Genomic DNA, 19,222 nt, shown 5'->3' with positions numbered 1-19,222 from the left:
GATATCATATTGATATTCCATCCCTCTTGTTACCTTTTTTCATTTCTTTTATATCCTCATTGAATCTTTCTTCCTGCTCTTTAATTAAACTACTAAAATTTTCTGGTAAATAGTTGAGATTAGTTTTAGTATTAGTAGTAATGATGAAAGAGAACAAGTGTATATGGTATCAGCAGAAAAACCAACACTTACCATTTACCTCTCCATCTCCTCTGACAGTTTATTTAGTTCTTTAATTTATTAAAACTTCTCACCATAACACTAGATGGAAGTTTGTTCCTGTAATCAAATTTCTGCTGATATCTGCCCCAAAACCATCCTTCTTCAATTTGAATTTATATCCTCTTGTGTGTAGCTTGATCAAGAGGTAGGATTCCATCAGCATCCATTTAAAGCCTTAAAGATGACAGCATTAGAAAGTATACCCTAACACTTATATTGCAACCTAATTTTGTTAACTTCTCCAGCATGACACTCATGATCATCCTATAATGTGGGTGTTTATTGTTTCCCAAAAAAATTGTTTACTGCATTTCTAAAACCAGTCCAGGTGCATCTTTCAGTTTGGTTAGGCTCTTCAAATACAGTATCTAGAAGCAGCAGCAGCCTTCAGATTTGAAGTCCAGCAAAAATTCCTGCTTTGATTTTTTACCATGTAATCAAAGGGAATTATTGAAACATACTTGAAACAGTTTCCTTCTTTATTTAGGGCTTTTATGAATTGTTTCTTTAAACCGAGCTTTACTTACTTTGTTTCGATATACTAGTGGCTCATCTTTAATGTTCTTTGAACCTGGTGTCAGAGGCTCTTGGTGCCTGCATTTCCTTTTCCAGTGTTCACTTCTTGCTTGTGTACCTTACTCGCACAGAAAGTAAGGCATTTTTGTGTAACCATGTTGTTGGCCTAGTACCAGATTAATAAATTTAAAATCTCTATGCGCTAGCTAACCATGATCCTTGTACTGTTTTTGTAGTTTTCTTTTAAGTGTGCTTGAATGGGCTGCAGAATTGGATACATAACTTGTTTCCATTGTGAAGGAGAACTCCTTTGAGGCTTTGCTTCAGTGATTTTTTAGTTACCACTGTTTCTTTGTAGAAAATTCCAAAAATGTTTATAAATGCAGTGTTGTTGCAATATAACATTGAGCCTTCTTTGGAAAATTGGAGAACCAATTCTTTTTCACAATGTCTATACCATGAAAAGACTGCTCCTGGAGCTGGGCCAGTAGATTCTTGTATTTCCCTCTTGGCCCCGAAAGCTATTCAGTAAACCCTTTGGGTAGATTTAAATCTCTCACAAGATTGTTGAGTCCACTTTGTGTAAACAGCTGTGGTCCGGAGTTGTGAATTTCTTCGTGGCAGTAGTTTAGATCCTGTAGATCACAAATATCAGTTTCGAAATTCTATGGCATGTATTCAAAAACAACTGGTTTAAGTGATATTAGTAGTTTGAGTCCATGGGGGTACTTGTCTTACAGCTGAAGTAATGTTGTTGCAGAGCTCTGCTTGTTCTTTGTGTCATAACCTACTACGTTTACAGAAAAAAGCAGCAGTCATTAATGTGATTCTGAGGTTCCGCTACACCATTCAAATGGCACACGTCATGGCTTTTTTACCACTTTGCAGAATCGCAAATCCTCCACACATATTCAGCTTGCTTTGTTGGGGTCCAACATTTATCTTGGTCACCTAATTTAATTCCGAAATATGCAGCATATACAGCTTCCACAAATTATGCTATATCCTGTGTTTGTTTCACCACAACATAGTTATCCCAATCCAACAAAATATATTTGGATTTTTTGCACAATTACAAGTTGGCATTGTCAAATAACTGAAAATCCTGTTAGAAGCAGCTGCTCGTATGACTGCACCAGAAAACAACTGAATGTGAAAGAAATACTTGCAGGTTTATATATACTTGCAGCATACAGGTCTGAGACCTGTATGCTAGCTGACATACAGGTCTCAGAATGTTTATACAAAGGGTACTAGGAAAGTTTTGCAATATGACGCAACAATGAATCACAGGAAGCTGCTTGTTACTGCATGTTGAGATGTTCATACGTGCATAGTAGCCGCCATGCCAAGTCGATGGGCTCAGTTATTCATTAGTAGTGAGAGTGTAAAGTGCTTGCGATGGCATCGTGGTCACGAAATGAGATAAGGACAGTTTTGCGGTATAATTTTGTGCGTGGTTTAACCATAGACCAGTGCTTAGAAGAAATGACTCTTGCACTAGATGATGATTGTCCACATCTTACAACGATATTCAGGTGGTATAGAGAATTCCAAAAGGGGAAATTTCACTCTGGAGGATTCTGAGAGGCCGGGAAGGCCACGAACGTCAGTTACGCAGGAAAACGTTACTGCTGTGAGGAAAATGCTTGACGAAAACAGGCGAGTGACCTACCAACAGATAGAGGATACTTTGGGCCTAAATGCACCAGCAATTCGTTCGATTCTGCAAGATCATTTGCACATGAAGAAACTTTGTTCTCTCTGGGTGCCACATCAACTGACTGAAGAGCAGATGACACGACGTGTGACTTGGTGCCGGGAGATGTTAAAAAAGTTTGATAAGGGACATCTCGGTATGTGAACAACATCGTGACAGGTGACGAGACTTGGCTGTACTATTACGATCTGCCGACCAAGGCTCAAAACAAAGTTTGGGTCTTTGATGATGACGACACACCCGTAATTGTCAGAAAATCCCGATCTGTAAAGAAGAAAATGATAGCTGTATTTTTCAAATCGAGTGGAATTGTGGAACGTGTCGTTTTGGACACGCAGAAGACAGTCACAGCTAAGTGGTATACTGAACAATGCCTGCCTAAAGTCATTGGATCTATGAAGAACCTGCGGCCAAAGTCAAGAATGGACACCTGGTACCGCCATCACGATAATGCTCCAGCTCACCGCGCCAAAGCCTGCACCGAATATTTGACCATGACAGGACTGAAACTTCTTGAGCACCCTCCCTACAGTCCAGACCTTGCTCCCTGCGACTTTGCGCTGTTCCCGCATGTGAAAATGAAGCTAAAAGGGAGGCGGTTTTCCAGTGATGAGGACCTTCTACGGGCTTGGGACAACGAGTGTGCTTTACTCCCTAGTGAAACTTGGCAGAACTGGTTTAAAGATTGGTTTCGGAGGATGGAGAGGTGTATTGAATGTGGAGGAAATTACTTTGAAAAAATTAAATAAACAAAGCTGTATTGCAAAACTTTCCTAGTACCCTTTGTACTTGTCAGTTACAAAGGAAGTAGTACACATACCATGTATACATGGAACGTTTCAAAACAATTTATACTGTTTGATAGGTAAAGGTGGTTTTGGTTTTTAGAATTAGTACTAAAAGTATACCTGGAAACACCAAAACTTTTGAAAACATTAAAATCTGCAGACAACTGAAACAACATTTGTCAACAAACAGTATCCAGTGCTTCAGCTGCAATATACAGTATATAGATAGTCTATGTTAGGGATGGCCAACAAGTCAATCGCTGTTTTAATTTCAGTTGATCTCGATGAATTTTAAATATATATAAAAAATAGATTAATCAAAATCTAAATATTATTATTACGTGCTCTACTGCATACGCATATTACAAATCCGTTGGACCACTTGACTACTCTTGTTGCCGTGCAACCACTAGGCTTGTCTAGTGAAAATTCACGCAGTTACGTTGTAGAGAGCATAGTGTACGTGTTGAATTCTTATTTAGCTTACCTAATATTAACTGGACACTATTTATACGTTACTTTAATACCCTTTTATTTAAAATGAGTACAGTCAGTCCTCGTATAGCACGATAGTTGTGTTCCTAGAAACCCTCATGCAGTATAAACAACAGGCCCCTATGGGAAAAATAGGGTTAGGTGCCGACCACCCAAGATTGAACACACATTTGTAACCAAAACATTACCAAACACAATAAATAATCGTAATAAAATAGTTACATAAGTATTTTATTACGACTATTACGTAATAAAATATTGCTATGCTTTTGCTTCTATCGTAAGCAAACTTGTTTTTTGTTTGATTTTCTATCCAAACAGATGACAGCCGTTTCATCTATTCCCATTCGTTGTGTCTTAATCTAATGGATTTTCTATCTGTTTGAATTTAATACAATAGTGAGAAATATGTTTCTGAAATTGAGAAAGTTGTGGATGATTTTGAAACCAGATTCAGTGATTTTAAAACAATTGAAGACATTGTTCAATATATTTCTTATCCATTTAATGTCGATTTAGATACGAAACAAATCGTTGAGATTTGTTTCGTATCTAAAAATATTTCAAGTAATATTTTCACATGGAGAAAATATTACTTGAAAATGAAACTATTACAATGTGAAATATCTTCCTAAAAGCCTGATCATCAGAAAAAGACTTTTGGAAATATGATTGAAGGGAAAAGTACTTAAATGTAAAAAAATGCAGTGAACTTTTAAATTCCTGTTTTCGTTCCAGATATCTATGTGAATCAGCCTTTTCGTATTTGAAACAAAGACAAAGAATCAGTATACTTTTATGGACTTGCATACCAGAAGATTCGTGACGGTTGGCCTTATTATTATTAGCCATATGGTGCAAGGAAGCCTAAGGCTTATGCTGCACCAGCCAAAAAAAAATTCCCGAATTAGCCTGAGAGTGAGAGAGAGAGAATTAGAAAGGAATCACCAAGAAAGAAAAGAATGATGAAATCCAGCTCAGGACCCTAGGTGTGCCAAACCTATACTCACCAGATGTGAGCCCCCTGGGGAAATCACGGTATATCCCTAATTTTGAAAGCTTGGCGGGTGATATGAAGACAAACTTCACATAAATTAAAATTTTAAATACACATGAATTTAAAATAACAATTCTGAACTACATTTAATTTTAAAATTTATAAACAACATTTTTCAATATGTGTTGATAAACTTTTTTAACCATGTGCAATGAAATTCTTGAGATGGTAGATCGCTGCAAATTTTGAAGAAAAAAAGTAGATCACATCACAAATTAAGTTGGCCACAGCTGCTCGTCTATGTGATAGGCAGAGAGAGAAAAGAATGAATAATTGCAGGATTTCTATTCACCTCATTTTAGTGATATTTGGGATGGCTTGACAAATCCTTCAAAAACAGCCAATGATAACATTTCTGAAATCTGGTCAATTGAGAGCCAAGTTGTTAGTTGCATATGGATGTTGGGAAGACAATGGATGCTTTATGCATATGCAAATATATCTAATATCATCATCATCATAGGTGCCTCAGTAGCCAGTTGGGAAAAAGCAGCAGTGCTTAGCGAACGCTTCTTGATTAGACCGGGGTTCGAGCCCGTCACCACCAAATACGGAGGATGCGGAAAAGTCAGAGAATGACCACTGCATATCCCGGGGGAGCAATATGGCCTTAGTTGCTAATGCTCCTAAAAACCAAATAACAAACAAACATCATCATCAGCCATTTTCAATCCACTGCAGAATGAAGGCCTGTCCAGCAACTTTCCAGTTCCCTCTGTTTTGAGCACCGGCCATCCATTTACTACCCATAAACTCATGAATTTCATCTATCCATCTCCACCTTTGTCTTCCAGGTTTTCTTCTAGCTCCTCTTGGGTACCATTCTGTTATTTTCTTAGTCCATCTGTCATCATGTCTTCGAGCTATGTGTCCTGCCCAAGACCATTTTAGTTCTTTAGTTTTGATAAGAATGTCCTTTACTTGAGTTTGCTGCCTAATCCATGTGTTTCTCTTCTTATCTAACAGTCTGATTCCCAATATAATTCGTTCCATTCTTCGCTGTGTAGTTCTCAGCTTCTCTTCCATTCTTTTGGTGAGTGCCCAAGTTTCGCTTCCATAAGTCATGGTGGGGAGTATACATTGGTTCATTATTTTACGTTTCAGACAAACTGGGATATTGCTCTTCAAGTATGTGACTATATTTCCTGAATGCTATCCATCCAAAATTTATTCTTCTCTTGACTTCCAGCCATTTATCATTATTACAGTTAATAACTTGTCCCAGATAAGTATATGACTCCACCTTTTCAATTACTGCTCCTTCAATCATTATTTCCCTTTCCGTGGCATACTTGTTCATCATTACTTTTGTTTTAGCCATATTCATCTTTAGTCCAAAATCCTTACTAACTCTGCATAACTGATTGAGATTTTCCTCTAATTCTTTGGGATCGTGGCTTATGACCACAATGTCATCTGCAAATCGTAAATGGTTTAGGTACTCTCCGTTCACATTGACTCCTTTCTGCGACTAGTCTAATCTTCTGAAAGCTTCTTCAAGGGCAGCAGTAAACAGCTTTGGAGATATTGTGTCTCCTTGTCGAACTCCTTTCTCGATTTTAAATTTCCTACTGTCTTTGTCTAGTCTAATAAAGCAGGTAGCACTCTCATATATTTTCTTCAAAATCATAATATATGGGGTATCTATGCCTTGTCTTTCCAGTGCTCGAAAAATTGCCTTATGCTGTATGGAGTCAAATGCCAGGCATAATGGTGTTTTATATTCATTTGCTTTCTCCATTAGCTGTGATATTACGTGAAGGTGATCCATAGTTGTGAATCCTGTCCTAAAGCCAGCTTGCTCTTTCGGTTCATTCTCATCAAGTATTCTTTCTAATCTGTTTAATGACCCTTATGAACAACTTGTAGATGTGGGATAACAAGCTAATTGGTGTATAATTTCGATTTCTGATTTATCTCCTTTCTTATGCAGCAAAACTATGATTGCATTATTCCACTGCTTAGGTGTCACACCTTTTCTAATGCACTTTGTGAAGAGCCTTGCCAGTTATGTGTTATGTCTCTTCCTCCCAATTTTAACAACTCTACAGTAACTTCATCTTCCCCTGGGCTTTCTGATTCTTCATTTTCTTCAATGCATGTTCTACCTCATCAGGGAGAATATCGGGTATGTCGTATGTGTTTCTAATTTGCAATCCATTTTTTCCCACTGCTGGCATCATTCCCTCGCTCCTTGTATAATTCTCTATAGTAGTCTTCTGCTATTTGAATTTTGCCTTCTCTGCTGTTTATAAGTACACCATCGCTATTCTTCAGTTTCAGTGTATTCACTTTTCTCCTTGTCATTGTTTATCTTGCTCTTCATTTTTCTTCTTTGGATTTCTTTTTCCCTATAGGTTTCTTGGTCTTTATCACTTTTAGAAAGTTCTAATATTCCTCATCTATCTTGGTCCTGAGCGGTCTGCAGAAGCTCAAACTTGTTATTAAGTTCCAGCACATACTGCTTTTTCTTCTCTTCTGTTATCTCAAAGACCTTTGTATTATTTACTCAAGTCAGTTTTTTCCTTTCCTACATCTATATCAAGTGTACATCTTACCATTCTGTGTTCACTTCCAACATTTACCTTATTCAAGACGGTAACATCATTCACAATATATCTTCTGTTAGTGAGGATGAAGTCGATTTCATTAGTTGTTAATCCATTTGGACTCTTCCGTGTCCACTTTCTGTTCACCCTTTTCTTGAAAAAAGTGTTCATTTACTGACAATCCTTGAGATTCTGCAAATTTCCACAAGTCTTTCGCCTCTTACATTTCTTTCACCAATTCCAAAATTTCCTGTAGTCCACTTTCTGCGCTGTTTTGTCTTTTTCCAACCTTAGCTTTGAACCATATGGCAAATAATAATAATCACAATCAAATGAAAACATTTTCTCTGTTGCAGGCAAACTTCCTTCTGCAGCATCTAGATTATATCTAATAAGGATGGTCTTACCACAAATGGCTAGAAACACATAATCGTGTAGTGTGAAACTGTTATATGGGACTAAGAACTAGAAAAGAGCGGTTATGTTCCAAAAGCTAACAAAAATACACCATTTTTTTTATAACTATCGGAAACTTATTTTTATTAAAAATAGTAATAACTGAACAAACGTATTATAAACTGATACATTTATGTCTTTTAATGTAAGTTTATTTAATTTTCTCCCTCTTCATTGCTGATACCCCCAGGGCCTCTCATCTGGTGAGTATGGGCTTGGTGATTCCTTTCTACTTCCCTCTCTCTTTCTCTCAGGGTAACTCAATTTTTTTTTTTTTTTTTTTTTTTTGGCTGGTGCAGCATAAGCCTCAGGCTTCCTTGCACCATTATGGCTAATAATAATAATCGCAATCAAATGAAAATGTTTTCTCTGTTGCAGAAGGAGAACGTTTTCCCTGTTGCAGATGCTGCAGAAGGAGAACATCCTTCTGCAGCATCTAGATTTTGTGTATCTTCTGCTCATGTATCGCATAAACGTGTTCAGAAGGTATGCTTTCGTGTATCTTCTGAACTTTCTTCTGTAGCATCTAGATTTTGTGTATCTTCTACTCTGTTTAAAAATTCAGTAATCTGGGTTTGTTTGTTTTTGCTTGATAGATCTTTGTAAATTTCATGGAATGGAGCTAAATATGTTTGAAGCTCCTTTTTGAACTTTGTACTTCTTTCAGTCAAAGGATCTGCATTCAAAAAATAAGATTCTAATTGCTCAGCTAAGTTTATGCCTTCCCTATGCTTTTTAGTGTGAAATTTGGAACTTCAGAATTTTCATCTATGCCATCATCCTCTGGATTGATTTGGTTTACCTCTGATGCCATTTTCACCAAATCTGCTTCACCAGCCTCTTTTTCTACCAGTAATTCTTGAACACCTTCAGTAGTCATATTATCAAAACTTTCTCCTCCTATCGCCTTAGCAAGTTCTACTATCACACTATTATCGTTTTCTGCCGGTTCAACCATATTTCCTGAATGAACTGCCTCTGGCCATGCATTTTTCCAACATGCATTTAATGTTGATGGTTTTACTTCTTTGAGGGATAAAGCTATGATTCCGATACAGTCCAATATTTAAAAAAGCAAAGACATTTCTCAATTGTGGACTGTACAACATTTTCCTTTTCCTTGGGCATGATTTAGAGCTGGAATTTAATTCTCAACAAAGAAATTAATCCAATACAGTTCTTAAGAATAAAGTTTAATAATACATACCTGGAAAAATTTATAAACAATCAGATAAAAACTAAAATAACTTTACTAAAAACCTTAAAGTAACGAACTGCATGTTTCAAAGTCACGATTTTTTATGGTCTTAAACAAGCACACGTTCAATAGCACAGAACTAACATGGTGATTTTCCAAAAATTTTGTCTAGCCACTAGCAAGTCAGCCATGGGGATTCACAAAAAAAAATGGAAATGTTGAAAAATTACATCCAACATAGTTGGGTTTTTCCTGCACAAAAGCTCAAAAATACCTTGTTATGTGTTATGTTATGCTAACCATGTTGTGCAAGGATTGCCACAATTAATCCATTGTGTTAGAGCGAAATCGTGTTGTAGAAGTACTGTGTTATACAGGGGTTGCCTGTATTATATAATATCTGTATTGATGAATATACAACAAAATTAAAATTACATGGTATGAGAGTCATGTGCTTCTTTTAGAATATTGGGGTCTTACTATGATCAGTTTAAGTGTACAGTAACAGCCATTTATTTGAGAAGGGCAATATATATTTCAGATTGCTTCTTTTTTATGATTTCATATTTCATGCGCCTCTAATTTATTTATATTTCTGTTGACCAGCATCATGAAGAATACAGGCAGAGTTAAATGTAATTTGATAGGAAATTAACACCATAGTGTTCTTTTTAAATGTAAACTTTCTTCACTCCTCTTGCAGTGAATTACTAGAATAGTTACTGTACTTTCATATATAATTATTATATTTAACTATATAGTATCGGTGTAAATACACCATAGTTAACCCATATATTTGAACTACGTATGTAGCGTAGAGGGCATCATTTTAATTGTATCTCGTAATGTGGTTGCCTTCACAACGAGATAGCTACTATTGCATTACTTCAAATAAATAACGCTTCTCTAGTAGAGAAGACTACTGTTATTTATTTTCAGCAGTACCACCACCCAGACGATCGTTTCGAAGCTGTGCGGCTTCATCATCAGTGGGCGGGCAGGTACCCAGGTAATACAACAAGCCATCACAGTTGCGAAGTTATATCTACATTATGAGAGATGCCAAAAGGTTGTGGTGGTAATGTATTTGGAAAATTAAATGCACAGGACATAATCCTTATGGGTTTTGATAATTAACTATATACTATCGGTGTAAATACACCATAGTTCAAATATATGGTATTTACACCGATACTATATAGTTAATTATCAAAACCCATAAGGATTATGCCCTGTGCATTTAATTTTCCAAATACATTACCACCACACCCTTTTGGCATCTCTCATAATGTAGATATAACTTCGCAACTGTGATGGCTTGTTGTATTACCTGGGTACCTGCCTGCCCACTGATGATGAAGCCGCACAGCTTCGAAACGATCGTCTGGGTGGTGGTACTGCTGAAAATAAATAACAGTAGTCTTCTCTACTAGAGAAGCGTTATTTATTTGAAGTAATGCAATAGTAGCTATCTCGTTGTGAAGGCAACCACATTATGAGATACAATTAAACCGATGCCCCTCTACGCTACATACGTAGTTCAAATATATAGGTTAACTATGGTGTATTTACACCGATACTATATAATTATCAAAACCCATAAGGATTATGCCCTGTGCATTTAATTTTCCAAATAATTATTATATGAAGCTAACTTATGACAAGGAAAGTATAATTTGCTTATTATGCAGTAGGCCACAGGTCTGTCCAGGTCTGAATTTTGATAATTGCAAACAAGTGTTATTTTTATGTATTTAATTTATTAATTGCCACTGAGGGAAGGACTGGAGAAAGCCCTAGAATGTGTGGGTTTTTTTTTTTTTTTTTTAATATTAATTCTTTTTAGTAACTAAAATTGTATTGCTTCATTTGAAGAATGCAGTCTGGTTTTAATTCTAAGTTTTCTTAATTAGATGTATATGTAGTCCACATTATGAATTTGCATGATAGATTTTGACTTGTTTTAAACATTTCTTAAATATGGTTGAAAAGTTTTTTATTATTATTACTATTATTATTATTAGCCATGAATGCTGAAAAGCTTAGTAAACTTCAGGCCCACGTTCGAATTGGAGGAAAGGTAATGCATTTTTTTGTTTTAGGGAAACCTTAATTTTAATAAACACTTTGAAATTTAAGAAATTCTGTTACCGATAATGTGTGAATTATGTAACAGATAATGAATTCATGGATATTTTAGACGTGTTGTTAAAATGTATAAGCCTACAACTAGTATTCAAGAATAGTAAGGATGAATTTTATATAAACAAGCAAACTAATATATGTGGGTGTTGGCATGACAGTTGACAGTACAGAATAAAAACATTTTTAATATCTTTACAAGTGCAGGCAGTTTGGATTTTTTCTCGTGAAAAAATTTTTTCTCTTTTCATAATCTGTAAATAGATTGAGAAGAACTGTTTTATATGCATTAACTTGGTCATCATTGTACTGAATAATCCTTCATTATTGGTCTTGTGAACTTTTTCAGTTCATAAGACCACTAGTCAGTTGGTTCGGTTATTGATGATGATACGGCACCTCCGTAGCCAGGTGGGCAGGAGCAGCAGTGCGTAGCACACGCTTCTTGATCAGACCGGGGTTCGAGCCCGTGACCACTAAATACGGAGGATGCAGAGAGGTCAGGGAATGACCACCGCATATCCCCGGAGCAATATGGCCTTAGTTGCTAATGCTCCTAAAAACCAAATAACAAACAAACATAACATCAGTTATTGAACCAATCCATCTAACTTTAAAATATCTTGCACGGGTAGCACAGTGGTATTGTCACCGTCCTCTCCACGCCAAGTGGAAAAGGCCCAGGTTTGAATCCCGTCGATGACACGAGGAACTTTAATGGACTTTAATTTTTTTCACAGCGTGGTTGAGTTAGTCGGTCTCATGCGGAGATAGCAATGTTCTCCCCCCCCCCCGGAACTCGGGTTTTTCGTCCAGCAAAACAGGCAAATCGACCATAGAACACCCGCAATTTATGGACATAATACCTAATGCACGGCAGATGAATTTAATTAGTCGGGTGGCCTAAAAAAGTAATAGTTAGTTTGGTATTATTCATTTCATTAGAATGCTTTGTGCCTAGTTCTTGAACATTTCGCTCACTTTTGATTTTCTTAATACAGTGAAACTTCTCCTAACGGACACCTCTCTTTAACGGACATCTCTCTACAACGGACATTTTCAAATTTCCCAACTCTCCTCTATTGGTTTTAACGTGTTTTCAGCTTCTGTCTAGCGGACATTCTCTGTAACGGATGCGGACAGGCAATCTGCACTGTTTCGTTTAGATTAGCACTTAATATGATCTCCCCATAACGTACAGCGGGCGAGCTCACAGCCCTTTTTCTAGGAACGTTTCTTCCACGTATTGCCTCAATCGTGTGTTTATTTTCTATTTCCGATTCTCTGAATTTTATCAAGGTTTATGTCGCGGTTCTAGACCCTTTTTCAAGAATTTTAAGGCACGTGTAAAACTTCTGATGAATTCGGTGTGTGCATGGGGGGGGGAATTTTGTCAGTCTTTTGAGTATCAGTTTTCAGTTTTGTTCAGTGTCGTGTGAAGTGCACAATGTCTTCTCGTAAACATTTAACTTTAAAAGATAAAGTCGAACTCATTAATGCGTATGATAGTGAACAGAGAAGCTACTCCTGGGCCCAGTGAAGGTAGTAAACCTCCAATGCATTGTCATCTCCAGGTAGTTGTACTAGTTAAGTTTTGTTGCGCAGAGAAGGTACAACCCACATCTTGATCCTGAATGTTCAGGTCAGGATTCAAATTGTTGTTAAAGGCTTTATCCTCACTTCACCTACTGAATAGGCTTCTGTTTTGTGAATAACCTGATTTATTCCTGGATCCAGCAAGCAAGTGTGCTCATGCAACACCATCAAACCCTAGGTTCAGTGCTTGATGGTTATATTATGGGTGTATCTTTCATTTTCTCAGCATCTGCACAAGTTGTCATCACAGTGGTTTTAGGCAAGTTAAATGCTGAACCAGTATCTCAGATATTCATCCATATAGAATCATTTTAACACTGAATTTTGCTATTAAAGAGATTGCTTTCTGTGATCTGATCTTGTAGTGGTTGTAAGTGCAATTTGCATCTGATTTGTGTGAATACATTTGTGACTTGTATCTGTTAAAATGTGTAATAAATCAAGAGAGAGAGAGATTGTTAGCAGATGAATATTCTACATATGGTGCTGAATGTAGTAAAACCTCACTAATTTGGATTGACTTCTGTTTTTTATTTATTTTATTTTTTAATTTTATTTACACTGAACAGATTTTTCTCAAACAAGAATTTAATTTGAGTATAATGCTATAATACTGGAATGTACTGTACAGTATTAGTAAAACCAGATAAAAGCAAACAAATACTAATTACTATAAATAAATAAATAAATCTTCTTCAAGAGGAGCGTTTCCATTTATAATGCGTTTCCTCAGCCTACAAGTTATTTTTTTGTAGAAATTTTTTCCCACCATAAAGTGCGGTTCAAGGTGTCTTGATGAGTTAAACCTCGGGCTGTCATGCACTCCCATACTCCATCCATCCACACCCTCCTAGGTTTTCCTTTTTCCTGGATTTTGCATTTCAGGATAGCCTTTGGCTATCTGGTTTCTTGCATCCGTTTTACATGTCCATGCCATGTTAAACGCTTTTCTTTGATGGTATCAATAATATTCTTTTTCACTTCCGTTTTCTCTTATTTCTTCATTCCGTTTGTTTTCGGAACACAAGGTAATGATTAAGAGGGACAAGCAGGGGCATTCGTATTGTGACGCTAGAGATGAAATTCTTGGAACATCACAAGGTGAACTACTGCAAAAGCATTTGCCAAGAATGTTTTCATCAGTCAAGAACGAAAGTTAGAGATTTGAAGGTGATCAGATACCGCCCTAGTTCTAACCATAAATGATGCCAACCAGTGATCCACCTGAGTTCCCGGAAAGATGACCAAACTTGATCATTTAGAGGACGTAAATAAATAAATAAAAATTTATTTATTATACTATTCCGTAGCCGAGTGGGCAGGAGCGGGAGTGCAGTAGCACACGCTCTTTGAGTAGACTAGGGTTCAAGCCCCTGAATACGGTCGATCTGCCAACCCGCACCAGACCAACGTGGTAGATTATGGTCCATTTCCCTCAACATGAATTGTTGAGGAAGCTTCCATCCTGCAGTGGGTTGATAATGGCTGCACTTCTTCCTGTTCTCACAAGGTAACCATCTAATTCTGCTTTGAATTTAGTCATGCTCACTACCTCTACCATTTTGGGAGGTAACTTATTCCAGAGTTCGACAACCTGCTACTCATAGATGCACCTCGTGCGATCCAACCTTATGTTGTTGCCTGATATATAATTTATATTTGTGCTCCTTGGTTCTCATCTCCCATACAAGGGAGATCAGATCAGCCTCGTTCATTTTATCCAATTCCTTCAGTACACCTCAATCAGATTCCCCCCCCCCCCCTAGTTTGTCTACCAGACTCTGAGGTCTGTACCTTCTATACTATTTTTCATATTTGCATTGAGAAATTTACCTCAATACAAATATAAAAAACTTCCTGTCCTCTTATATTTATACTGTATGGAATATTTCATATCAAATCAATTAACACCTAAAACCAACCAAATCAAATAATAACACCAAGAAGTTTTCATATTGAATCACTTTTAGTTCCTCTTTCTCCAGGATTTTTGTTCCCTAAATGCATAAAGTTACATTCAGCAGCATTAAACATTTGCCATTTTTATACCATATATGCAAGCAAACAGTCTTTTTGAAGTATCCTGCCCTGGATTCTTCAAAAATTTAAAATAGCTCGGGACACAATACTGAACCCTGAGGGACCCCACTTGTTACACTGGTCCACTCTGAGAACACTGTCAGATCTTGTCTCCTCTCTTTTATCCAACTTGTTATCTGGTGTAGTACCTTACCTCCACCTTCTTCCAGTTTATATAGCAGCTTTATGTGAGAAACAGTATCTAATATCTAGATGTATAATGTCAAAGTTGTTACCTGCCTCCATCTGTTTAATGACAGTTGACTGTGGCACTGTAATTTATCAAGCTTGTCAGGCATAACTGACCCTTAACAGGCCCATTCTGGGATCTATTCAAGATATCATTCTTGTTGAGTTGGTCCTGAATCACATACTTTTCAGTCTTCATGATCTCTAATATAGAAGTTCAATTCGCTGGCCTGCAGTTACCTAATGCCTCTTTAGCACTGCCATTAGGGAGTGGGGAGACAGCTCCAGTCTCTGAGAATCTTCCCAGATACAGTGGTGCACTCATTAATGTTCCTAATGGTGCACCACTTTATTTGGGAAGATCCTCAGAGACTGGAGGATCATAATTTCTTTACAGCAGTCTGACTCCTTAGCAGCAATTTCCAATCTTTTTTTACTCACGAACCCTTTCAACATAATATTTTTATTGCAAACCACTAATTATTTCCTGAAATCGTATAATAGTTCTGAATTTTTATTATAAAATATTTCTAGTACTACATTTTTATAAGTGATATTGGGTAATAATATAAAATTATTAGAAAGTACCTATACATAACAGTAGTCTTTATGAGAATGTAAAAAAATTGAGTATGGAAACCTATTTAACACGATATAAGAGAGTAAACTAATTTTAAAGAATTGTGGGAGATGTGGTTTCTTTTGTTGGCAATTCTTTACTTTATATTTAATTTTATTTTACTTTATTCTATCTTTGTTTTTTTTTGGCTGGTGCAGTATAAGCCTTAGGCTTCCTTGCACCACGTGGCCATTACTAATACTAAATCCAACACGATGTTGTGTGGCACAGCGACTAGCCGGATTTTGTCTGACACATGACTGAACACAATGCAGTACATACATATTGGCACATTCGCACCCGTTCCCCCAACTACCTGTCGCACATGCTCACTATGTACAAAGGATACTAGGAAAGTTTTGCAATATGACGCAACAATGATTCACAGGAAGCTGCTGGTTGCTGCATGTTGAGACATGTTCATACGTGCATAGTAGCCACCGCGCCAAGTCGATGGGCTCAGTTATTCATTAGTAGTGAGAGTGTAAAGTGCTTGCGATGGCATCGTGGTCACGAAATGAGATAAGGACAGTTTTGCGGTATAATTTCGTGCGTGGTTTAACCATAGACCAGTGCTTAGAAGAAATGACTCTTGCACTAGATGATGATTGTCCACATCGTACAACGATATTCAGGTGGTATAGAGAATTCCAAAGGGGAAATTTCACTCTGGAGGATTCTGAGAGGCCAGGAAGGCCACGAACGTCAGTTACGGAGGAAAACATTACTGCTGTGAGGAAAATGCTTGACAAAAACAGGCGAGTGACCTACCAACAGATAGAGGATACTTTGGGCCTAAATGCACCAGCAATTCATTCGATTCTGCAAGATCATTTGCACGTGAAGAAACTTTGTTCTCTCTGGGTGCCGCATCAACTGACTGAAGAGCAGATGACACGACGTGTGACTTGGTGCCGGGAGATGTTAAAAAAGTTTGATAGGGGACAATCTCGGTATGTGAACAACATCGTGACAGGTGACGAGACTTGGCTGTACTATTACGATCTGCCGACCAAGGCTCAAAACAAAGTTTGGGTCTTTGATGATGACGACACACCCGTAATTGTCAGAAAATCCCGATCTGTAAAGAAGAAAATGATAGCTGTATTTTTCAAATCGAGTGGAATTGTGGAACGTGTCGTTTTGGACACGCAGAAGACAGTCACAGCTAAGTGGTATACTGAACAATGCCTGCCTAAAGTCATTGGATCTATGAAGAACCTGTGGCCAAAGTCAAGAATGGACACTTGGTACCTCCATCACGATAATGCTGCAGCTCACCGCGCCAAAGCCTGCACCGAATATTTGACCACGACAGGACTGAAACTTCTCGAGCACCCTCCCTACAGTCCAGACCTTGCTCCCTGCGACTTTGCACTGTTCCCGCATGTGAAAATGAAGCTAAAAGGGAGGCGGTTTTCCAGTGATGAGGACCTTCTACGGGCTTGGGACAACGAGTGTGCTTTACTCCCTAGTGAAACTTGGCAGAACTGGTTTAAAGATTGGTTTCGGAGGATGGAGAGATGTATTGAATGTAGAGGAAATTACTTTGAAAAAATTAAATAAACAAAGCTGTATTGCAAAACTTTTCTAGTACCCTTTGTAAGAGTGTGTGATCCAAATCAGAACTAAATATAAATTTTGAACCCAAGTATCAACAAAATCGAAAATATGAACATTAATTGCAAAAAATGAATGTTAAACACTCATAAATATTGCATTTCAAACCACGCGCGTAGTTATACTATACTATACTATACTATACTATACTATACTATACTATACTATACTATACTATGCTATGCTATGCTATGCTATGCTATGTACCCCTCTTTACGATATTAATCAGTTCCATCGTATCGTTAAAATATCGTAATGTGAACCCAATAACACATTGTTTTTTGGTAATTCGTTTCAGGATCCTGGAAGTTGAAATTTTCACTGTGTAACTAGGCTATTTATCTCTCTAAAATGTAGTTTTTAATGTCACATGCACACCGTAAGGTCATATAAAAGGTCGTGAGCGTGGTTTGTAAATTGTACCATTTCAAATTATTAAAATGCGCTACACTTTCATCGTTATCATATGTTCTGTTATAAGAATAAATTTTAAAAGCCTTTGTGATATTTTTCTAAAGCACATTTCTGGAGGTCACGACCATAAAACAATAAAAACAATTTGCACATTCTGGTTTATTGGGCTTTTCTGTTACTGCAAGCAGTTATAAACGGGTAGTAAACTTGAAGTTATTGCATTTGTGAAAATACCGATAGCTGGAATTGTGTGTGTTTTTATAGTGAAATGTGTTTGCCCTCTACTGAAATCTTCAATCGTATAAAAAACATAAATAAATTTTCAGTATCTTCGTTTTTTTTTTTTTTTTTTTTTTAAGCTTTGTAAACTTGTTACTCCACACGAATCATGTTAGTTGCAATTTGTGTGCACTGTTAAAAAATGCTTATACATGCTATTGAAATTTATAATTAAAACAGAAGATTATCTTGGAAACAAACGCCTCTAAACATTTCTGAAGAAGACTACTCCTTGTGCAACAAACCAACGAGTGCCGAGCCAATAATGAGTGATCAATGAGTGTGCATTTAGTCGATGATGATGAAGAATAAACATTCTTTAACATTTGTAAGTCATAAATAATTTCCTTGTTATTATAATTTGCTTGCTTTTATAGGCTACGTTTTCAATTCTTTCGATAAATCAATCATTGTTTAAACATAAACTGATTAGCTAACTAATTTCATTGTTAATAACATAACCCCTATTTTTAACATTATGTCTATGGGGAATAAATTCCCGCTTTACGGGCGGGCACTAGGAACGAATTAACTCGTAAGGTCGAGAACTACCTGTATTTCTGTCTGCATAACTGATTTTGTGGAAGGGAGGTTGAAGTCATTTACAATGGGACAGTTGCATGAACGAACAGACTCGCTAGTCTGTTCATTCTTAGTAGATGAATTTGAAGTATTGATAAGGTCAGACATAAGGGATGCAGAATTTGAATATGGGAAGAACAGTGTGTACAGAAAGGACAGACAGGATGGTTGGGGGGGTAATGCTCTTAGTTAAGAAGAATATTATATCTAAGGTAGTGCATCCATTTGGCCAGTGGTGCAATGCTAAGTCAGTTTGGTGTGATATAAGCACTGGAAAACAAAAATGAGAGTAGGAGTTATAGATCTAATGACAGCAATGAGTATAACAAACAGCTATACAGAGGAATTAAACCAGAATGCCTTTCCAGATATTGACTGGAACTTGGATTTGTCACTCAACACACTGGTAAGACTTTTGGGGATTTATTTGATGACTGTTCTACATCAGCATTTTAGAGAGGCAATGAGAAAAGGCTTGATCTGATTATCATCAGCAATACTTCATGCATTAAGAATCTGCAGGTAAAAGGCCCTCTGGGTGGCAACGATCACAGTGTCTGATGTGGGATTTACTTAATGACATAACTACTTTCAGGGGTAAAGGGTAAGGCTTTCGTAAGGGTGACTACAGTTGGCTTAGACAATTTTTAAATTCTGTGCAGTGGGAGCAGCTGATGTTACCAACAGGAAATTATAAATGG

The 19,222-nt window shown here is 37.0% G+C and overlaps 1 protein-coding gene across 1 annotated transcript in view; it reads left to right on the top strand.

The window, feature by feature from the left end:
- bic (bicaudal) overlaps window positions 1-19,222 on the top strand; it is a 156,359-nt gene that overhangs the window by 48,065 nt on the left and 89,072 nt on the right. Inside the window, exon 2 of the mRNA XM_090371739.1 lies at window positions 11,026-11,081. Within this exon, the coding sequence (XP_090227865.1) occupies window positions 11,028-11,081 (54 nt within the window). The 5' untranslated portion in view covers window positions 11,026-11,027. The remainder of the gene's footprint in view (window positions 1-11,025; window positions 11,082-19,222) is intronic.

This window comes from Mastigoproctus giganteus, chromosome 4, assembly GCF_048544385.1.
Source record: "Mastigoproctus giganteus isolate SK-2022 chromosome 4, ASM4854438v1, whole genome shotgun sequence".
Lineage (NCBI taxonomy): Eukaryota > Metazoa > Arthropoda > Arachnida > Uropygi > Thelyphonidae > Mastigoproctus > Mastigoproctus giganteus.
This window is presented reverse-complemented; position numbering and strand designations above follow the sequence as displayed.